This window comes from Rhinopithecus bieti, unplaced genomic scaffold (genome assembly GCF_001698545.2).
Source record: "Rhinopithecus bieti isolate Rb0 unplaced genomic scaffold, ASM169854v2 scaffold_7212, whole genome shotgun sequence".
NCBI classification, from domain to species: domain Eukaryota; kingdom Metazoa; phylum Chordata; class Mammalia; order Primates; family Cercopithecidae; genus Rhinopithecus; species Rhinopithecus bieti.
In genome coordinates this window covers 5,218,694-5,242,408 of record NW_016806198.1, presented here as the reverse complement: position 1 = coordinate 5,242,408, position 23,715 = coordinate 5,218,694, and the positions used below count along the sequence as shown (strand labels likewise).

Below are 23,715 nucleotides of genomic sequence, written 5' to 3'. Positions count from 1 at the left end.
ATCATTCTGCCTACACAAAGAGTTTGTTCTCAGAATTTTCATGAGATGCTTGTGGACCTCCCAGATGTTGGATTCTGCACAGAAGCAGTGGCTCATCCAGGGGTTCATGCAGGCCTGGGGACAGTGGCAGGTGGAGGGCATGGCAGGACTTGGCTCTGGGCCCTGGAATGGCGACAGATGAACTGGCTTTCACTCAGAGATGAAATTCACTCTTTAATTATAGTGCTTTCTCCCAGACATCAACCTAAACACGGAGTGTGGCCAAAGCTTCCATTTTAAGACCATAATTGGTGAGTCCATCCCTAAAACCCTTTCATAGAGCTTCTCTAAAATTGCAGTGTTCTCACTCTCTAAAAATATGCAGCTCAGTTTGGTCCCATTGCAAAAATGCCCCTTATATTGACCATGAAAATAGCAACATGTGGAGGACGCTTAAGAAAATGAAAACCCAGCATCTCTTGCAGTCAAGCCAGGTCTCAAGTTCAGGAAGACTCAGTTCCTGAGTGTTAGGATGGTACCCACTGCTCCAGGACAGAGTATGGAGGTTTACCTTCCTCTTGCCGGGCCTGTGTGAAACTGGTTACATTATTTGGCAACTTCTCTGGATAAATCTTTTCTCTCTCTTATTTTTTCTTCCTTGTTTTACGTAAAATGTATAGACATGTCGTAGACTGCATGCTTGCATCCTCCTCAAATTTATATGTTGAAACCCTAATCTCCAGTGGGATGTTGTTAAAAGGTGGGGCCTTTGGGTCTGATCAGGGTGGAGAGCCTTCATGACGGGGTCGGTGACCTTCTAAGAAGAGGCAACAGAGGGCTCGCTTGCTCTTTCTGCTCTCTGCCATGTGATGATACAGCAAGAAGACAGCTATCCATTAACCAGAAAGAGGGCCCCCACCAAGAACCCAATCATGTTGGTCCCTGCTTTCAAACTTCCAGCCTCCAAAACTGTGAGAAATAAATGTTTGTTGTTTAAGCCACCCAGTCTATGGTATTCTGTTATAGCAGCTTGAGCAACCAAAACATGGCACTAGATTGTTTTGCTGCTGTATTTACCAGTCTAATTTTAGTGAACTCTCCACCAGTGTGCTGGTTGTCAAAGACAGGTTTAAGATAAAAATTATAAGCTTCCCTGTATAGCTAAGAGCATGGTGTTATCAAAGGCAAAGACCCTTTCATACCTGGGGATCATGTTCTGGAAAAGATGCTCAGCTACGTAGGAAACTCAGACGGGATAGAAGGAGTATTGACTTGGAGCCAAGATGTCTGATTCTGTTCTGGCCTAGTTATTTTCCAGTTCCGTGTTCTGAAAAATGTCATATAACTTCTCTGAGTTTCTGACTCCTCATCTGTGAAAGAGTCACTAGAGCCCCTACCCAATCCCTCATTTGGGTGCTGTCAGGATCAAACATGATGATGAAGTGAATATGGTTTGTAACCTTCAAAATGCTATGCTCGAGATCGCCATAGTGTTCTGCTAACACAAGGTAAATGGTACCAAATATTTATTAAAGGACACGCTACTGTGGTCTTCTGGGAAAAGAAGCAAGAAAACAGGAAAGAAGAAAACACAAAAGCAAGCAAGAAAGTGTGTGTATGTTAGAGAGAGAGAGAGATTTTCTTTATTAATGATCACTGATGCCCCACTGAACATCTCTCCAGGGGTGTTCTGGAATCAGTGCTTCCGAATGATCATGGAAGCCTATCTTGGGAGGCAGCCTTTCAGACTCTTCAGTGTTATTTGTGGAAAGTATGATATGTCCATTGACTAGACTCACAGTCCTTTGTCTCAGTGGAAACTTAAGTGGAAACTTAAGCCCACTCTTCAGAATCCCCCTCACTCAGTCTGGCTCTGGGCATGGCCCTTGCACCAGATGGGATGAGTTCACCTCGTCACCTCTGCCTAAGCCATCTCTGTGGCTGCTACAGCTGTGCTTCCCTCCCCTGTGCTGAGACAGCCATGTCCTATGTACAGGACTGGGGAGGCAGCACCGGAGAGCAGTTGAAAGGCACAAGCTTCACTAGATAGAAAGGCCAGCTCCAATCCTGTCCCACTGAGCAGGAACAGTGCCCTCACAAGCTGGTCATTTTAGCCTCTTGTGTCTTATTTTCTTCATATTTAAAGGAAGATGTCTTCACTGGGGTTTTCTGAGAAGCAGACTCTCAGATGGAGATTTGCATGCAAGAAGCTTGGTGCAGAGTGTGCTTGGGATATAGAAGGAAGTGAGGGGCAGGATTGGCCAGAGGAAGAAGAACTTTGATGCAAATCAAATGATCACCCCACTGATATTCCAGTGAGCTCTAAAGTTAGGCTGGCCCTTCAGATTTGTTCCATCTTGAGGCTGGGGGTCCGAACCTTTGTCTACCCACATGGACGGTGTTGGGATGCAGGCTATCTCTGGGGAAGGGGAGGCAGTTATCTTAGATCAAAGGCAATTCCTGGAGAGAGACTCAGTTGGGAGCTACCAGTCATCAGCTTAACAACAGTTGGGGAAATGAGAGCCTTGGTCCTGCGGTGGGGTCTCAGTCCTGCAGGGGGTCTGGATGGCACCCCACAGTGTTCCCTACAGAAAGCAACTGATAGCAACTGATGTAGTGTCTGTAAAGACCTGAACATAGTACCACGTGATTAACCTGGTATGTCTGTTAATATCGTTATTACCTTGTATTATTCTAACTGTTGCTTTGTAACAATTATATCATAATGTTTTTCTTTTCTTCTCAACTTCTCTCCTATTCTACTATGAGCTGCTTAATAGAAACAGCCATGCTTTCTGTTTGCTTCGTTCTGTTTTCAACCTTTGTATTCCTAGGCTTGAGCACAGAGTTTGGCTCATAAATAATGTAATGAACACTTGTCGAATGGAAAGACGGATCAAGCTATAGGATTGCACAGGAATGGAGACCATGAGGAGGGTGGCCCTGAGGCTGCTTTTGGGGATATTGGGTAATACACGGCTATCTTTATTACTCACCAGGTGGCAACTGCATGTAACTGTCGCTTGCCTTCTCTCCTAGTCTCTCTGGACTCGTGGCAGTCCCTGGCCCTCTCTTCAGTGGTTGTTGATCCATCCATTAGGCACTTTGATGTTGCCCATGTCAGCACTGCTGCCACCAGCAGTTTCTCTGCTGTCCGAGACCTCTGTTTGTCAGGTAAGGGGAGTTTCCAATCCCCAGGTAGGGTAGGACAAAACCTCACACAAGTGCTGCTCAAGATCCTCACCTTAGAAAAACACACGAGACACCACGATAACCTGGGATGCTTGGAATTAAGGGATTAACCTGGGGAAGAAGACCTGGGTGAAATCTCCTCATTACTCCACAGGCCAGCCAAGGTGTCCAAGGGAATATGCCAGCCAGAAGAGAAGGGACATAAACCCAGGTCAGAGGAAGATCAGAAGAAGGATCTAGTGGGTTAGTCTGAGGCAGAAAAGATGCACATGCATGGCAGCTGTGGCAGCTGACCCCAGATAGCAGGTAGGCTGTTGTGGTGAGGAGGAAGTACACTTGTCTGGCCAGTGGGATACAGCTAAGAGCTACTGTATTGGTAAAACTCAAATTTTAGGAGACATTTTTCAATGCAGTTGAATAACTTTTTAATAGGCAAAGTTGCCCACAGATGCATAATTCCTTTAGAGAGTTTTTGGTCATTGTTGGTATTTAAACAAAAGCTAGGTAACCACTTGTTGGGAATGTTCTACAAAGAATTTTAGCTTCTGAAAGAGGCAGACATCAGATAACATTTATACCCTTGCCAAGATTCTAACCCCCTCTGAGGTTCTATGAATTCCATGAATCTCCTTCTCTGCAAGATTGGATAATAATATTCACAAAGCTATGGATATCTTGCAGATTGGACCACTATGTACAGATATGCAGGTTATGCACTGCACATGTCTGGGTGGTACCATTCACAGAAATTGAGGTATAAATAGGGCTGTTAGGCTGTCAACAACCTGACCAATCAAATGAAACAGCACTTTTTCAGAACTGTTCTTAGGACTGAATGTCATATAGTTTAAATTGTCTAGTGCAGAACTTAACATGCATGGGAAAGGGCATGGTCCCTGGTTGAACAGTCGGTATGGTGCCAGCTGAGGAGGCATTGAAGGACAGAAGAAGAAGACAGGGCTGAAGATAAAGCCTGGAGTATGGAGACCCTTGTTTGAGATAGTCCTTAAGCCCATGAGGAGCCATGGAGATATATTAAGCAGGGAAATAACAAGAGCACATTTATAAATCAAATAAACAAAAAAGACCTTAATGCTGCATGGAAAGTAGATTGATCAGAGGGTTGGGTTTCCCCTTGCTACCATTTTATTTCCATCCCCTGGTACAGTGCTTAGGATTTATTGTCGTGCTCAAATAAATGAGTGATTGCATGACTGATTAATGGATTCACAGATTCATGGATGCATGATTGGATGAAAGGATAGATGGATGGAAGAGTAGATGAGTGAGTGGGTGGATGGATGAATGGTTGGATAGATGGATGGATTCATGGATGCATGATTGGATAGTAGGATGTATGGATGGAAGGGTGGATGAGTGGATGGTTGGATGGATGACTGGATGGATGCATGAGTGAAGTAACATCTCTGAGGCCCAAGCATCACTCTTCTCCCTCTTCTCTGCAGAATGTTCCCAACATGAGGACTGTCTCATCACCACTCTGCAGACCCAACCTGGGGCTGTGAGATGTATGTTCTATGCTGATACTCAAAGCTGCACATATAGTCTGCAGGGCCAGAACTGCCGACTTCTGCTTCGTGAAGAGGCCACCCACATCTACCGGAAGCCAGGTAAGCCCAAGCCTATGCCTTTGCAGCCATCCTGGGAAACGGGGTCTGGCTGGAAGGGACTATTTAAACACATGGTGAATTGGAGGACAGTGGCTTTTGTTGGTCAAAGTTCTGGGCTAGGTGGCACTCACGTGAGGTAGACTGAAGGAAGGTAGAAAAAATTCCTACTTCCGTATCACTTTTATTCATTTATTCCTTTGAGTTATAGAGCCATCTTGGTTTTGAGGAGTTTCTTAGTAAAATAATTAAAGAGCCCACTTTTTATTATGGTTTTATAGTTTAGAGTTCTTTCACCGGCCTTATCTCATTTGGTCCTCACACCACTCCTGTGTGGTGGCAGGATAAGGGCTTTATCTCTGTCTTAGAAATCAGAAGGCTGTAGCTCAGAGAATTTAAGTTAACTCTGTGATTTCACACAGCTAGTGATGATGGAGCTGGAACTTGGAGCCAGATCACCTATCTCAACATGCAATACTCTCCCACAAAGCCTTGCAGCCTAACTATCGCATCATAAACACTTTGGAGAGAGAAGCTGTTCCAGCTGAGTTTAGTTTTAAAACACATGTCAGATACTGTGTTGGTTCTGGGGCTCCAGGCAAGGCAAGAGGGAGCAGCCATCGATCCATCACTAAGTAAGACTGCTAAGAGTTGCAGAACAGGAAACAGGGACTGGGCATCTAGGGGAAGCCCCTCCCCAACTAGACATGTTTATTGAATGAAATTAATGACTGCTAAGTTGTTAGCTACATCTGCCATCTTGTCTTCTAGAGCAAGGTTCTACAACCATACTTTTCTGTTAACACTAATCAGCTGCTATTGTAGCATAAGAGCAGCAATAAACAACATGTAAGCCAGTAGATGTGACTGTGTTCCAATAAAACTTTATTTACAAAACCAAGTAGCAGCAGATTTGGCCCCATGCTGTCCTAGAGCATTGACAGTCCTTTGGTTCTGTCTTGATGCCAGAGATATCTTCTTCTTCTGCCCCCTCTTCAACCTCAGCCCTCAGACCACAAGAGTGTCTTCCAGACCTGAGAATGCCTTGATTGCTATGTGATGAGCTGTCAGGCCTTCAATCGCAAGTCTTTCCTCTCTTTATCTGGACATTTATATTATTTAGTCAAGCTATGTAGATTTTTTTTCTGAGACAGAGTCTCACTCTGTCACTCAGGCTGGAGTGCAGTTGCACAATCTCAGGTCACTGCAACCTCTGCCTCCCGGGTTCAAGCAATTCTCATGCCTTGCTGGGAATACAGATGCATGCCACAATGCCCAGCTAATTTTTGTATTTTTAATAGAGATAGGGTTTTGCCATGCTGGCCAGGCTGGTCTTGAACTCCTGGCTTCAAGGGATCCAACCGTCTTGGCCTCCCAAAGTGCTGAGATTATAGATTTTAACAGTATATTTCACAACAGTGTAACCAATCTGTGTGGTAGTTCTGCTGAAAAATGACTTAAATTGAGGTTTGAGTTCTGTAAAACACAAATTAGACTGCTTCTGTATTACTTCAGCATGACTAAAACTCAATAGGAAATGCTCACTTCCAAAAGAATATGTGTGCACATACACATCTACAGGTGTCTCAACTTTCACGCAGACATTATTTGTTTACAGCTGATATACATGGCCACTGATAATTTTCTTAACCCAGGTAGTCACACGGCCTCTGTGGGTATTCTAGAAAGAATCTATCATTTCTGCTAAAGAATTTGAAAGAGATAACCTCACATCTAACATGTTCCCCATGTTTGATCTCATTAAGTTGGAGATTCACTGGGCAGTCTCTGAAGGGAAGACTGAATACCACTGCCATGGGAAAGCAGGACTGTATTCCCCCGAAATTCTTCAGCCTTTATATTTGTTCTGGCTTTGCTCCCGCCTTTGGATGATGCCACGTACATAAAATGTGGCTGTTTGCTGCATAGTAGAATGAGGTTCCAGCACTTCAGCAGCCTGAGTGCTTGCCCAATACCCCTTGATTTATGATTGTGACAGGAAGTTTTGCGAGGAGGGACTGTGGGGGTAACATCAGCCTTGATTTGTGATTAAAGTCAGATTAAAAAACAGCAACTGTTTCTTTCCAGCCCAAGTTTCCATTTTGAGTTCTAACTCATATTCCAATGTTTCTGCAACAGAGAAGGCTTCATTTGCTCTATTTTTCTTCTTTCTCTTTTTTTCTCTCCCTGTGTCACCCCACCCCCACCAATTCCTTCCTTTTTTCCTTCCACTCATTCATTCATTCATTTACTTGTGTGTTGGATTTCTGTCATTTTTCAGGCACTGGGCTTGGAACATTACAGGTATTATTATTTATTCCTGACATTGTTGTATTGTAGGAGACACTATTGTTCCCATTTCATAGGCAGAAAGACTGTAAAGTTTTTCCAGTAACTAGCTGTTCCATAAGCATAAAACCCAGATCTGCTTGACTCCTTAACCAATTCACCATGGTGACACTCAGTGACCTGCAAATCAAGGACAGACATGATACCCAGGCTTCTCAACCTCAGAACCCACTGACATTTGGGGCTGGAGCATTCTTTGTTGTATATGTGTGGGAGCAGTGGTTGTCCTGCCTACTGTAGGATGTGTAACAACAGCCCTGGCCTCTCCCACCGGATGTCAGTGGCATCTCTCCCTGACCCCTGTGACAGCCAAAAATGTCTCCAGATGTGGTCAAATGTCCCCTGTGGGCAAAATTACTTTCAGTTAAGAATCTCTATATGATACAAAGCTCCTGCAGAGTAGATGGACTTCTGTCTGCCTGTCCGCCTCTTGGTCTGTCTGCAGGTCTGTCTGCCTCCTCTCTGCACTGTCTTGTTTAGTCACCACTGCAATAGATACATACTTTTATAGAAGGAGCTGCAGAGAAAGCAAAAAGGTTTTGCCTTTCAATCAGCTGAGAGTGGAGTTGAGCAGACCAAATCTACGTGTCAGAAATAAGAGACTTCTCACACACACTTGAAGTATCTCTCCATGAGTGTTCACTGCTTCCTTTGTGCAGGGCTTTGAGTCCTGTGTGGCATCAGACAGGCCTGTCTTAAGTTCCTGAAAACAGTACTTGGCACTGAGCCTGGGCCCAACAAAAGTTTACCGGATCAATCAATGAATGAAAGAAAATGTCATCGAGGAAACAAGATAGGGCTACGGAGAAACCGATGAATGTCGCTGGCGATTAGTGTTGCACGGAGCGGGGTGGGAGGCATGGCAGGTGGCACCAGTGTTGGCCTTGTGGGCAAGGAGGGATTTGGACATGAAAAAATGGGCGGGATGGCCTCGCAAGCTGGGGCACCCAGGGCACCCGTGACGCAGAGAGAAGCAAAGCTCTGAACTGGTCCCAACCTTTTGCACATGGGGTGTGGTCAGAGCCGGGGTTGAGAAAGGTGTGGCTTTGAATCCTACATCACTCTCTATCGTCTGTGATCCTAGCAGGCCCTAGGCCTCCACCTCTACATCTATTCCCTCACTAATGAAATGTAAATGTGGGCCTGCGACCCCTACACTGCAATTTTGAAATCCAAAAGTCTTAAAAGTATTTTTTTTTTTTTGGTAAGTCTGCAGCTAACTCATTTGGCGGCAAAATCTGACATGGGGTGGCTAAAGAAATTCTATTCTTTACTCATCTCTCTCAGGATGAGTAACCCACACATCTCACCACAGAAATGATGGCTGTGTTTAAAGGTGGGGCCGCACTCCAGGCCTCCCTAGGGGATTGGGGGCTGTTTGCTTCTCTGTTCTTTCAAAAGGCCCCAGGGTGCTGGTAAGGGGTCCTGGGCCTGAACCCATGTATAGAAGGGATTAGCACTGCATACTGTGCATTTCGGTACCTAATAAAGATCAGCTGTCTTTGCCAATTTTTTGTTTGTTTGTTTACATTGAAAACCTGACTAGATTTAACCTGTAGGGGTCTGAATAAATGACTGACATTTTCAAGGTACAAAAAGCAGTGATTTTTCTTTTGCTGAAAACACATTCAGAATGCCAGTGGAGAGAGCACTCACTGAGGCCTCTCCCCTTCCTCACCCCTTTCTCTTTCCCAACAGGAATCTCTCTGCTCAGCTATGAGGCATCTGTACCTTCTGTGCCCATTGTCACCCATGGCCGCCTGCTGGGCAGGTCCCAGGCCATTCAGGTGGGCACCTCATGGAAGCAAGTGGACCAGTTCCTTGGAGTTCCATATGCTGCCCCGCCCCTGGCAGAGAGGCGCTTCCAGGCACCAGAGCCCTTGAACTGGACAGGCTCCTGGGATGCCAGCAAGCCAAGGTATGGGTTGAGTGGAGCACATCTTGGTAAATACTCAGAGAAATCTCCATTCTAATCTATCTAAATGGGACTCAGTAGCAGAGCAGTGCGTTGTGGATAAAGCAATGTATGGAGGATGGAATATATTAGCTAAGGTATCATTAAGTGCTGTGACAGATAAACTCCTAGTATCAGTGGCTTAACACTGTTTTGCTCATGTAAAGCCCATCTGGTGATGGAGGCGCCTGTATGCTCTGCTCCATACAGTGATTCAGGGACCCAGGCTGATGGAGGCTCTGACTTCTTCAGCATGAATCTTCCAAGGTCCCCCAGATATTGATCCAGGAAGAGAGGCTGTGAAAGAATTGACAGGAGAAGTTCCCATGGAATAAGCTTGGAAGTAGGGTTCACACATCACTTGCATGGGTATTGCAGTGGCCAAGCTCTGCTTCCTGGCCACATCTGATCTTAATGAAGCTGGGAGACACAGCATTGAAGGAAAAGTAAATGAGCTAATGAAAATTTTCCCACTAGGAACAAAATTGCAAGTTTTTTTTAAAGCACTCATGTCCTATCTTCTTTCCTATCGAAAATTTCGTTTTCCTCTTTTCCATGTGTATATCACTTTAAATAGCAAGCATATTGAAGAACAATATTGTGATTTTTTTCTAATTAAAGCATACTCAGAGTACCTGTGAAAACAGCACTTATTACTGCTGCTCTTCTCCTTCCCACCTGAATCTCCTTCCCAACAGGCACCCCATGGCTCTATCCTCAGGCAGCTGCACTCTCCATACCCCCTACCACCATGGCTGGCTGCTGAGAAGGTCCATGGGCCCATTACCAGATAGAGTGATGAGCTAGGAGGCTCTTGAAGTACTCCAGGAAAAGGATGATAAGGACTTCAGCTAGGATGGTGGCTGTGGGAGTGGAAAGGCATGGATTTCCATCTGCTCCAGTGCTGTTAAAGAAAAATAACAAATATGCATGAATTAAAATGCCTTACCATGTTAGGATGTACCCATTTGACAGATGAAGTGATACAGTCACATAGGTTTTGAGTGGAGAGTAGTTGAGAGCTTGGGTCATTGTAGTCCAGGGCTAGTGAGGATTGGGTGATGAGCCAAGTCACTCATTGGGTAGATGACCATTGTGCTGCCATTAGACATAATCACAGCTGTAGTCTCAGCTCTTATACTGGGAGATGCTCAAACTGGCACTGCAGGACTCTGTACTGGTGTAGAAAGCAGGTAGGTCACCACCTCCAGAAGAGAGTCTGCACCCTTGGAGCAAAGAAGGGCCAAGGTCCTGAGTGGTTTTCATCGTCTTCTTCTCTATCTCAAGCTGTTGCATCAGCAGCCTTCTCTAAATTGATGCATTGTCTCTGGGGAATGTTCTTCCACAGGCCAGTGGCCAGAGAGTGGTGGGCACTCTGCCATTCCTTCCATTCACTGCCACTCACATTTCCTGAAGCTGCCTAATTTCTGCAGAGCTGGTGGGATGCCAGGCTTTGGAATGGGGTAGTGGGCTCTGACCATGGTGGCAGGTGGGGAGGGGTGGTGATGGAACATGTCTTGGAAGTCACCCAGTCTGTATCTGCAGGGCCAGCTGCTGGCAGCCAGGCACCCAAACATCCACGTCTCCTGGAGTCAGTGAAGACTGTTTGTATCTCAATGTGTTCATCCCTCAGAATGTGGTGAGTTCAGAAGCACTTGCTATGGTTGCCCTGAAGACTGTCCCATTAGAAATCCAATGTCCCCACTGTGGCCAGCAGAGTCCAGTCTCCTCCTCTGTGGCCTGCTGAGCTGAGGTTAGGTGATTTGCCTAAGGCCACTCAGCTAGTGAGTGATGTATGGACTTGGTCAGTTGGTCCTCAGAGCTCGTGGCTAGAACTAGTGAGTGGTGACCATGAGTGTGTGTTTTTTTCATAGTGTCAGGAAGAAGACTGTGGAAGTTGTTTGCAGTTTAAAGTGCACTTTTATATCTGTGATTTTATTGGTCTTCACATCCACTCTAGGAGGATAGATAGATTAATAGATCGATCAATCAATCAACTGATCGACAGAAAAATGTAGAATGATATATTTACCCTTATCTTAAAGGTGCAGACCTGGGGCTAAGAGAGGCTAAGTGAGTCATGTAAGCATATTCAGTTGGGCAGAGTGGAGGCTCATCCCTGTCGCCGTGTTCCAAAGCCAATGCTCTTTCTCCTTAGGGCATTTCCCAGTAACAGAGAGTTTGGCTTTTTCTGCCTTGGGCTGTCTGGGTCCCATCCTGACCTTGAGGGAGGAACAGTGATGCCTCAGTCCAGATGGGCAGTACTTGGTCTCCAGGTGACAGGCCCGGCACAGGAGGGGCCAGCCTCCTGGACACTTCTTGTGGCTGTCATTGAGGCAGGAGCTGAGGACTGCCCCTTCCTTCTGTGCCTTGCCCTTGCCTCGCAGCCACAAGCCAAACGGCCTTTTCCCTTGTTGGTAAGCTACCCAATAAAGATGAGTCAGGGAACTTTTAGGAGGGGGTACAGGGCCCCTTCACTGATCTGTCCCACAGAACAGGACAAATGAACTCAAGACCACTCAAGCTGGTCTTTCTCTGTGGCATTTAAAAAGACCTCATATTTGAAGAATCCACAACCATCAAGTGGTGACATCTGAGCTGGAATGTCACAGAAGAAGAGACTCCAGGTCAGCCCCTTCCTCTCTGTAAGGCGTTTCAATGAGTGACTCCACTGCTCTGCACCTCTGCTTTCACAGCTGTAGAGTGGGGTGCTTATGTTCACCACAGATTCTACCTCCTTGGGTGGAAGATCAAATGATACACTCTAGGCAAGAGCCTTTACCACAGCACTTATGGGGGCAGGTCCTCAGGCAGTGTTTGCTCTTGTGAGGGGACCTCTGTGTAGAAACATCTGTGTCTGTCTGAGACCATCATACATGGAGTGGTGATGACACAAGGACACAGGACCTTGGATGGAGCATGAGTTACCAGGTGCCTGCATATCCCATGGCCTGAAGTGGGGCCTCAGATCCCCAGCTCCGACACACGATTCTAATATAATAGGGTCAGCCTACTTCCAAACCCTCAGCTCTGCTAACTCCTAGCTGTGTGATCTCAGGCAAATCATTTAACATGTCTAAGCCTCTGCCTCTTCATCTGTAAAACGTGGATAATAAGAATCTGCTAACTTCACAGAACTGTTTGAGGCCTCATTGTAAACACCCGGCACAGTGCCTGGCTCTTAGTAAGTGCATACTAAACTAACTCTGTGTTACCAAGATGGGTCTAGTCACAGAGCATCCAAGGGATGCCAAGGACCCAGAATGCTTTTTTAGAATAAGCCATGGGCCAGAACTGGGAGCTGGAAGACTGTGTGGTACCATGAGATGGGCTCCAGGTCTGCAGGGAGCTGCCATCCCTGACACTTGCTCACTCTGCAATGTGGGAGAAGTGTCCTCACCTTTTGTGACCTTCAGTTTCCTTCTCTATGAATGGGGTTCAGTAGTTTACTCAGGCTGCCATAACAAAGCACTGCAAGCTGCGTGACTTAAACAACAGAGAGATTTTTCTCAAAATTCTAGAGACAGAAGTCCAAAATCAGGGTGTTGCAGGATTGGTTCCTTCAGAGGCTCCTCTCCTTGGCTTGTAGATGTTCCTCTTCTCTTCCTTGTGTCTTTTTGTGGCCTACCCTCTGTACCTGTGTCCTGATCCCCCCTCTTCTTATGAGGACACTGGTCCTGTTGGATTAGGATTCACAAATATGACTTCATTTTACCTTAATTACCACATTAGGCACTATCTCCAAATACAGTCAACTGCTGAGGTCTTGGGGGTTAGGACTTCAATGTATAAATTTGGAGGGACACAACTCTGTCCACTGCATGGGGCTAAGTATGCCACAGAGTTGGCCAGAGGAGTCCTGTGTCAACCAAGAATCAGGCTCCAAGCATGGGAAAGGTGCCTTCTCCATGCTCTAGCCTCATGTTTCTCCAATTCCCACAGGCCCCAAATGCATCCGTGCTGGTGTTCTTCCACAACACCATGGACAGGGAGGGGAGTGAAGGATGGCCGGCTATCGACGGCTCCTTCCTGGCTGCTGTTGGGAACCTCATCGTGGTCACTGCCGGCTACCGAGTGGGTGTCTTTGGCTTCCTGAGTTCTGGTGAGTTGCTGCCTCTGGTGGGAGCTGCTGACCCCCTGAGCCAAGGCTCAGCCCCTTTTTCGCCAAGACCCATCCCCTCACTGCCCCTGCTCCTCCTCCAGCCAAGCTAGGCACACAGTGGAAATTTTAGCACATTTGGGAGACCGTCCAGGGATACTGACACCCATAGACAAGGATAACAGTTGCCATTTATTGATAACTTACTACATGTCTCAGCTGCGCTGCTCCAAGTCCATTACAGGTCTTAGCTTGCGATGTGTGCATATGTGTGAGTGTGTAGTTTGAAGAGGAAATTGAGGCCCAAGAAGATTAGAAACTGGCTTAAAATTATACAGTCAGGGAACAGCAGGGCCAGGAATTCACTTGCCCTGAGCAACCCTAGGGGATGAGTTATATAGCTCTTCTGCCCACAGGGAAGCCATCTGATTTGGAATCAGGGCTGTATCAATAAGGAGATTCTCACCTCCTTTTAATACTGGCCTCACTTGTGACCAATGGACTGTCCCCTATCACAAACCTATTGATCACCCCGTCTATGACCTCCATCTTTCCCACTGACTACTAGGGTTGAAGTGGGCCCTGGACCAACCCAAACATCCTCCATCCATGTCTTTTCCTCCAGCTACTACCTGCAGCAGGGAATGTGTCAGCTGCAGTGGTTGGGGCAGACTCACTGGCCTTGGAATCTGAAGAGCCCAGGGCCACCTCTGGCTGTGGACCCTCGGACAAAACCTTTCCTTTCACCCAGTCTCAGTCTTGTTCTCGGTAAAATGGGGATAATTTTACCTGACTTCTAAAGTTACGACGAGGCTTAAATGAGGTAATACATGTAAAAGGTTTTCAGAGACTTGAGTTTTGCACATCTTCGAGGATAGTGACTGCTTCATCTCTGTTTCCCAAGGGTCTCATTTAAGATCTGAGATGTCCTACATGCTAAGTATGGGTGGGCGAATGGCAGATAGAGTGGTCAGAATGACCAGATGGACTAGAATGTGTGTGAATGTGTGGAGTCGGCGTCCAGCATGAGCAGAAGCCTGGATGACCACATGGCGTGAGGCCTTGGGTGCTGCTAAGAAGATTCTAGACGTATGAAATGGGCAACGAGTTAAGGCAAATGCAACCAGATGTCGATGTAGACGAGAATGAGAAACAGATTTTGGATTTTTTTGATGGGGAGCAGGGTCGACTGGGAATCCAAGGACAGACAGAGTTTCCCCTTTCCTGGCTCTGAGAGACCCTGGGTCCCTCATTTGGCCTTTCTAAATCCCAGTTTTCTTGGTGGTAAAAAGAGGAGAATTATCCCCATCCTCTTTCACGTATATGTGGTGGTGAGAAGTGAATACGGTGACTGGAGTTTTATGGAAGCTCTTTGGAGAGTGCTTAAAGAATTATTCACACATGAATTTATTTTCCTCTTTGAAGAGGGAAATCTCTTTGCCTGGGTTTGCCTTCCTCTGTGTGAACACAAGACTGACCATAATTTATGCAATTGGTAGCCCCTTCCTCTAGAGGCGGTGACATCATGACTCGCCCCAAGGAGCTTGGGCCTGGGGAGCTTTTTTCAGACATGGCTGTCTTGTTGTCTTAGAGCATTTCTAGACAGAAAAGAGTTTCCATATGTCATCTGTCCCTCAGTGGGCGGGGGATTATGATTTCACAGAGTGTAATCTTGTTGAGAATTCATGTGCTTCTGGAGAAGCAAACTCATTTTGGCTGCCGGCAGGGGCAGCCTTTGGGGAGGCAACGGAAGCTTCCAGAACACCCAGCCCCACTCATTCCTGATGTGCACCAAGCCTGCCTGTTCATTTTGCTCAAGGGAAAAACCATCAGCAAGAGAGAAGGAAAGTTACACTTATGGAGTGTGTCTGTCTTCACCAGATATTTCTCCTGGATTACCTCATCTACTTCTCACAGGAGATCTCTGAGGCCAGCAGGGAGCGGCCATTTCACAGATGGGTCAGCGGAGCTCAGTGAGGCTGAGAAACATTATCGCCACAGTCACAAGTGGCATCCTGTGCCTTAGACTCTGGTGGTGGAACAGGAAGAAATACTGTAGTTCAGGGCCTCCCTCAGACGGCTGGACATGCCCTTTTGCTTCCCTGTTCTTCAGCTGTGCTGAACAGGGTCTGTCTTTCGCATTCATTTAGCCACAGGCCATTTTCTTTCTCTCTTTCTTTCTTTCTTTCTTTCTTTCTTTCTTTCTTTCTTTCTTTCTTTCTTTCTTTCTTTCTTTCTTTCTTCTTTTTTCTTAAATTTTACTTTAAGTTCTGGGATACATGTGCAGAACATGCAGGTTTGTTGCATAGGTATACATGTGCCATGGTGGTTTGCTGCACCTATTAACCTGTCATCTAGGTTTTAAGCCCCACATGCATTAGGTATTTGTCCTGATGCTCTCCTTCCCCTTGACCCCCACCCCTCAACAGGCCCGGGTGTGTGTTGTTTCCCCTCCCTGTTTCTGTATGTTCTCATTGTTCAACTCCCACTTATGAATGAGAACATGTGGTGTTTGGTTTTCTGTTCCTGTGTTAGTTTGCTGAGAATGATGGCTTCCATCTTCATCTATGTCCCTGCAAAGGACATGATCTCATTCTTTTTTATGGCTGCATAGTATTCCATGGTGTATATGTGCCACATTTTCTTTATCCAATCTATGAGTGATGGGTGTTTGGGTTGGTTCCAAGTCTTTGCTATTGTAATAGTGCTGCAATAAACATACGTGTGCATGTGTCTTTATCAGAGAGNGATGCTCTCCTTCCCCTTGACCCCACCCCTCAACAGGCCCGGGTGTGTGTTGTTTCCCCTCCCTGTTTCTGTATGTTCTCATTGTTCAACTCCCACTTATGAATGAGAACATGTGGTGTTTGGTTTTCTGTTCCTGTGTTAGTTTGCTGAGAATGATGGCTTCCATCTTCATCTATGTCCCTGCAAAGGACATGATCTCATTCTTTTTTATGGCTGCATAGTATTCCATGGTGTATATGTGCCACATTTTCTTTATCCAATCTATGAGTGATGGGTGTTTGGGTTGGTTCCAAGTCTTTGCTATTGTAATAGTGCTGCAATAAACATACGTGTGCATGTGTCTTTATCAGAGAGTGATTTGGTGATTCCTCAAAAATCTAGAACCAGAAATACCATTTGACCCAGCAATCCCATTACTGTGTATATACCCACAGGATTATAAATTATTCTACTAGCGAGACACAGGCCATTTTCTTTGCCTTCCTTCCTAGTCTGCCTCGTGTGTCCCATGTTCCCAAGCTTCCCAATCTCTCACATTGCGCCTCCCTGCTCTTCGGCTCTGAGAGGGGAGCAAAGATGTTCACATCCTCATCAAATCAGGAAACTGAGGCACAGAGATAGGGGCAGGGCGGAGCAGCAGCAGCAGAGCCGTGATGCAGATTCAGGCTTCCTGCTATGGAGAAGCCGTCTCCCGCCTGCCTCAGGCGAGCTCAGAGACGGGACTGAGCCTGACCCTGCAGAGGCCAACAGGAAGCAGGTGCTCACCTCCTGAAGCCCAAAGGGGCCAGTCCTTCATCCCAGTTAATCCCCCAGTAAGCCTGTGACACTAGTGCAACCATTCCCTCTTTCATATTTTTTAAATAATAGATTTTATTATTTAGAGCTATTTTAAGTTTATAGAAAATTGAGCAGAAATGACAGAGAGTTCCCATACACTCCCTTCTCTCCCTCCTTCTTCCCCTACTATTCATAAGATGCTTTGATTGGGCACATGTGTTATACTTGATGAGCTGAAGGTGGTGCGTTATGATTTACTCAAGTCCACAGTTTACCTTGGGGTTCGTCCTGTGTGTTGGATGCTCTCTAGGATTTGTGGACTGCCCGATGTCCTGGATCCACTGTTACAAGTTCCAACAGGATCATTTTGTTGCTCTCCAACTTTCCTGTGCTACATCTCTTCATCTCTCTATTTTTCCAGTTTAAGTCATGGAAAATTGCAGTTCAGAAGATAGGTTTAGAAAGAGTTGGTTACTTTACATGTCAGCCTCAGCCTAGGATTCCGCAGGGAATGTGGCTTTGCATCTGAGTGGGATGGGGTCTGAGAGCTGCTCTGTGGCTCCATGGGGCCAAAACTCTGAGCAGCTCCTTCCTTCCCCATCCCAGTGCAGGCTGCCTGTCTGTGAGTGGAAGATGCTAAGCCTTGCAGGGCGTCTCACATGAGATGAAGTGTGTGAGGACAAGCACCAGGACTCACCCATGTTCATTCCCCACTTCTTCCCTAGACAGGGGCTCTTCCAAGGGAGGGCTGTTTTTATCATTTCCTGACCCAGTATCTGGCCAGTGGCTGGCACAGAACTGCCTCCTGATCTCAGCAGAGGCAGCCCTGACACTCACAGAGCCAGGCTGAGCAACCCCTCACGAGTATCATCTCATTTGATAAACGTGTGCAGCATCTGTTGCTGTATCCCAGAGTGAAAACAGTCCCTGAAAGCCCCAGGCTCCAGAGGTACTTTGTGAAAGAGACCAGAGGAAAATGAAAGCAGAAGCTTGTGCCAGTCCTGAGGCCCACTAGACAAACGCATGCTCTCTGATGAAAAAAGGCAAACCCAGCCCAGTGTTTAAAGGGAGTCTTGGTTCCTATGGATGTGAGCAGTTAGAAAGGAAGCAGTTGCTGGGTGAAGGGAGGCCATTTCCCCAAGACTGGACCCTGCAGCAGGACAGACTCTAGGGGGCATCTGGCACCAAGTCATTGTTCCTCTCTGTCTGGCAAAGCAATGCAGTGAAGGGAACTGGGGCGGTGGCGTCTGGGACACAGGAGGAGAGGCTGGACAAGGGGCCTGTGGGCTCTGCAGGATGTGAGAGCAGAGGAAATGTGCTTTAGCCAAAACACCAGACAGAAGGTCCGGCTGCCAACGGTAACCACACACGCCATGACCTCATCGTCTCTGGGGCACACGGAGGCCTACTGAGCAGGTCTGCTGTCCTCTCTACCCAAAACAGGCTCAGAATGCTCCCTCAGCAGGTGCCCCCTCACAGGCAGGCTGGCAACAAGGACACACTGCTAAGAGCATCAGCAACATGTTAGAACCTAAACTTGTTGTATTTTATTAGAAATTAGTCTTCTATGGTGCTTTATGACAAGCACTGTTCTGTTCCCCTTACAAGTATTAACTAATTTACTCAACCTTATGAGGAAGTGCTATTATCATCCCCATTTTACAGATGGAGAAAATCAAAGCACCCAAACATTACCTTGTCCAGGGCCCCTCAAGGCTGTACATGGTGGAGCTGGGACTGCAGCCAGCTGGCCTGGCTTCATGGCCACTACACTACACTGCCTCTTGTTGATGTTCTCTGGCAAGACTAGGGCAAGCATAGAATGGTGCTAAGGGGCTTCCGTCAGATCGTTGAAGAGATCGAATGAGCAAACAAGAGCTAATTCAACAATGAGGGAGCAAGTGAATGCTTGCTGGGTGCTCTGAGCAAAGGAGTAGGAGCCAGGAGGTATGGGGCAGATCAGGGCAGGTGGCAGCAGATGGAGAATAGTGTTAGCACAGGCCAGGAGGGCTTCCATTCCGGTCAGTTCTCCCTATGGGCAGCTGAGACCAGTCCTCTGGTGTCTTGCCCCTGGGCCTGAGCCTCGAAGCACATCAGATGGGGCACAGAGTGTGCCTGTGGCATGACTGAGTGAGGTGGGACCTCAGGAGGAGAACTGGGGCTGAGGCACACAGACTGCAGCAGAGGGGGCGGCCCCTGGGCAGTGATGGGGACCCAGACTAAGGAAAGCCAGGAAGAAGTTTGCACTTGATGCAGTAGGAATGAGGGAGGTATAAAGTCTTTTTGAATAGAGAAATTTCAGAAATAAAGCACTGAAACTTTTTAATGCACATCATGGATTTTTCAACAAACATTTATTGAATTGGGTTGAATGTTAGGACAGAATTCTGATTGTGAATTAGGATTTAAGTCCCAACTTCATCTCAGATTCACTTCTTCCATCTAAACAAGCTCATTCCCTCTAAAGTTTCGTTTTTTTCACCAGTAAAGGAAAAGATTGGACCAGACATATTGGACTGTAATTGTTTGGTAATTGCCTTCTGCGTTTGTCTCTGAGGCTGTGTGGTCCCTAGGGCTAGGTAGGATCTCTCTTGCTTTCTGCTGTACCCAGCATAGTGCCTGATACCAGCTGAAGCCCAGTTCATACTTGTTGGATGAGTGACCCCTTGAACACATGCTCACCTGTGACCTCTCAGAAGTCTAGACCCCAGCAGTCAACATTGACCCTTATCATATAGTGGGGGAAAAGCTAATACATGGGAAGGGAGAGTCAGGAACATTTCCTCTCCTCCTTATGCCTGGAATACAGGCCGTGGATGTCACTTTCCAGATTTGCAGGACCTGGTCTGACTCAGTTGGTGCCCTGCTTTCCCGGGCTACCTGAGACCTTAGAGGAAACAAACACATTCATCCTAACAAATGGATCATAAGAGCAATCCAGAAGGTTCACAATGAGGAAGGATCATGTTCTACCAATGGCTTCACCAGTCCCAGAACACAAAATGCATTTGAAGAACTTCTGAACATTTCCACAGCTGGAAGAATAATTTGTATCATTATGCACTCTGAGCTAAGTGGAGTGCTCAGGCAGGCTGGAGACAAGGACACTCTGCTAAGAGCATCAGCGACATAATGTTAGAACCTAAACCTATTCTATCTTATGAAAAATTAATCCATAGTGGTTTATGACAAGCACTGTCCTGTTCTCCTTACAAATATTAACTAATTTAGTCAACAACCTTATGAGGAAGTGCTATTATCATCCCCGTTTTACAGATGGGGAAAATCAAAGCACACAAACATGAACTTGTCCAGGGCCCCTCAAGGCTATAAATGGTGGAGCTGGGACTGCAGCCAGCTGCTGTGGCTCCATGGTGAGACTGTGGTGTTCTCTTCAACTTTGTGATTACTAGACTGGGGAATCAGGATGCAAGATTTTTCTGTTTTTTCTTTTCTTTTTTCCTATTTGGGAATGTGGGTCTTATCAGTAGTTTCTTGCTGGATGCTGAATCCTGTGAATCATAACTATGGTGCCTCATGGAGAAGCATGAGGGGTCTGGAGCTCAGGGAGTGGGCTGGGCTGCTGACACACACAGGACTGTCACCAACAGGTAGGTGGTAATGAAAGCCATGGAACTTGATGAGGTTCTTCAGTGCAAAGTCAGAAAGGAAGAATGGGAACCTCAGATGAGACGAGAATGAGATCTGGTGTTTCGAAGTCTGATAAAGAGGACAAGTTAGTGGAGTAGTTTGACGAGGATCTACTGAATTCACAAGACAACCAGAAGTGTATGTAATGTCTCAAAAGCCTAAGGAGAAGAGCATGTTTTTGCTATACTTGTTTGTATCTAGATCATTTTATTTAAAAAAAAAAATAGTGCTGAGTTTTCAGGAAATGTTAATTGGATTCTATGAAAAAGGAAAGAGATCAATTCAGTTGCATGCTAATAAAGGCTTCAGATGATGAGGTGAGGGGATGGGTGGGATCCATAGCCCCAGCCTGGCCTGGCCATTGTCAGGGACAGCCACCTGCAATAGTCAAAGACATGGGACAGAGAGTTCATCTCCTTCCCACTGATTGGCCAAGCTAGTGGTGGACCTGAAGATATGCTGCCTCTAATCTGAGCAAGTCCCCTCAACTAATGACAGGGAAGCTGTGGCTCAGAGAGTTATAAGGACACGATCAAGGTCTCCTAGCTGGCAAAGGAGAGGTACAAAAACATGATCAAGTTCTCCTAGCTGGCTAGCATTCAGGCCTATGTGTGTCTGGTCTCAAGGCCCATGCTCCTCCACTGTTCCTCACTGTATTTGGAACCCACAGTCCCGACCTGTGAGGACAAGAGCCCAGAGCCCCTGGAGGGGCCACGTACGTTCCTGCCCTAGACAGCACCATGATTTTCAAATCCAAGTTTGCAAAGTCATAAAGGATAAAAGGCTTTCCTCTTTTCTGAAGGGTCCGGAGAGGTGAGTGGCAACTGGGGGCTGCTGGACCAGGTGGCGGCTCTGACCTGGGTGCAGACCCACATCCAAGGATTTGGCGGGGACCCTCGGCGCGTGTCCCTGGCAGCAGACCGTGCTGGGGCTGATGTGGCCAGCATCCACCTTCTCACGGCCAGTGCCACCAACTCCCAACTTTTCCGGAGAGCTGTGCTGATGGTAAGTGGTGTGTGTTCTACCTTCAGTCTTACTGCAGATATGGCTGGGGGAGGTGGTTCTCCTGTGCTTCAAAAGTCTAGTTGGTTTCAATTGCTTGGGTTTCCCTTGTCCTTTGTCCTGAGTGTGGATCCTGCTTGGAGTTTTTCATGTATTTGTGATTCCACAATGCTAACTTTTTCCCACTCATGTCTGAAGTGCTAAAAATTTTATATGGTAAAGTGTTTCTATTTCCTGAGAGTGGTTCATTAGGATTTAGTGATCTGAACCATCTATTATCTCTCTTGTCAATGAATGATGGCAAAGAAGAGAACTCACTGCTTGCAATTCTACTGAATGGTGTGAAGTGCCGACTATGTGAGGATGATGATGATGGTGATAAGGAGGAAGATGATGGTGGTAATGATGATGATGATGATGGTGATGATACAATGATGTTGAGGATGACAATAATTATAATGGAAAAAGTAACCTGGTTGGCCACTGCATACGCTCTGATATTTATTGATCTGTCATTGATTCGTTTCTAATTTTATGGCACATCCAATTTGTGCCAGATGTGCTGTGCGAGATGCTGGAAATGCCATGAAAAATTATACATAACCCAGTTCTTAGGAAGTTTGTCATTACTGGGGGTTGAGGGACAAATGCTTAAAGTAGATATTTATAAGACGATCTTAGGGCAGCCCAAAGAGAAGGCCCCAACCAAGCATAAGGGAAGGAGGGAGTTTGGATCAGCACATCCCTTGAGGGGAGTGTCTGAGCCAAATACTGAATGCTGGGTAGGCATTTACCTAGAGACAAAGTCCTGGCAACAGGGAAAGCTTGGAGGACAGAGCCCTGTGGGGTAGCAGTGTGGAGGCAGAGAGGAACCAGACCACCCTGAACAACTTGGGTTTTATCCTGAGTCCATGGGAAGCCATCGGAGTGGTTTTGATTATTTATTTGTTTGCTTGTTTGTTTGTTTTGTTTTGTTTTGTTTTGTTTTATTTTATTTTATTTTATTTTATTTTATTTTATTTTATGATTTTAAGCACTTTAAGTGTTCCATTCATTGGGATTAAGTACATTCTCAGTCTTGTGCAACCATTACTACTATCTATTGCCAGAAGAGAAGCTCTGTATCCATCAACGCCCACATCTCCTCATTCTCTCAGCCCCTGGTAACCTCTACTCTACTTTCTGTCTCTATCCACTTGCCTGTAGTAGGTGCCTCATATTAGTGTAATCATGTAAGATTTGTCCTTATGTATCTGGTTTATTTCACTTAGCATAATGTCTTTAAGGTCCATCCATATTGGAGCAAGTGTCAGAATTTCTTTCCTTTTTATGGCTGCATAATATTCCACTGTGCAGAGGGACCACATTTTGTTTATCTACTCATCTGTTGATGGACATTTGAGTTCTACCTTTTGCCTATTGTGAACAGTGCTGCTGTGAACATGGGTGTGCCATCAAAGGCCTTTAAGCAGGAAGGAAACGTGCTTACAGCTGCCCTTCAGGACAACCTCTCTTAAAGCTGGCTGAAGGATGAATTTAAGAGGGGCAATGCTGGAGGTGGAGAAAGCAATTAGGATACTGTAAAGTTAAGGAAAGATGGAGAACGACTAACTGCACCTCAGCCTTGCCCGACCTTTTAGGGATCCAAACTCTTGATCCTAGGAGGGTAGGAGAAGAGTCATTGTTTGGGCACAACTGATGCTAGATCAGCATTGTCACCATTGCCAACAGTAAGCTGTGTCACCTGCCATGCATCTCTCTCCATCAGCCACAGGAGCCTTTCATGTTCCTTGGAGTCCATGCTCTGTTCTGGCCCATACAGGCAGTTTCCTTTGCATGCAACCGTTTTTCCCCATCCCCCTCTTTGCCTTCTCTACTTTTTCTTTAGAGAAGCCTTCCTGACTTTTCAGCCTAGAACTGAGCCCTTTTTACATGGCTTGTGCTGCCTGTACGTCTCCTATGCAGCATTTACCAGGATTTTCAACGGTAAGTAATTGCTCTTAGTGCCAAGGCTGCTGCCTCACAAGACTGCAAGCTCCAGCCGAGCAGGGCCTGGGTGTACCTTGCTCTCCATGGGACCCCGAGCACCCCCACACAGCACATCTTAGAGTCCATGGATGTGCTGTAATTATTTGGGGGCAGCAATGAGCAGATGACTGGGGGAGGATTCAGCTGTTGCTCTCAGGGGCCCAGGGACCCACAGGATACACCAGCTCCCTCCCTTCCACCCCTTTCTTGTGAGTCTTGTCCTTTGATTCCAATTTTCTGCAATCTGTCCCTCTGAAGTTGATCCATCTCAGTGGCAGGAGAATTGAGCACTAACATCTTTCAGTTCC

General features: G+C 46.4%; 1 protein-coding gene across 1 annotated transcript in view; it reads left to right on the top strand.

The window, feature by feature from the left end:
• Positions 1-23,715, top strand: part of TG (thyroglobulin) — a 274,315-nt gene that overhangs the window by 144,690 nt on the left and 105,910 nt on the right. The window contains 6 exon segments of the mRNA XM_017875139.1: positions 3,019-3,153; positions 4,638-4,802; positions 8,847-9,066; positions 10,648-10,741; positions 13,045-13,204; positions 21,180-21,382. Of these exon segments, the coding sequence (XP_017730628.1) occupies positions 3,019-3,153; positions 4,638-4,802; positions 8,847-9,066; positions 10,648-10,741; positions 13,045-13,204; positions 21,180-21,382 (977 nt within the window).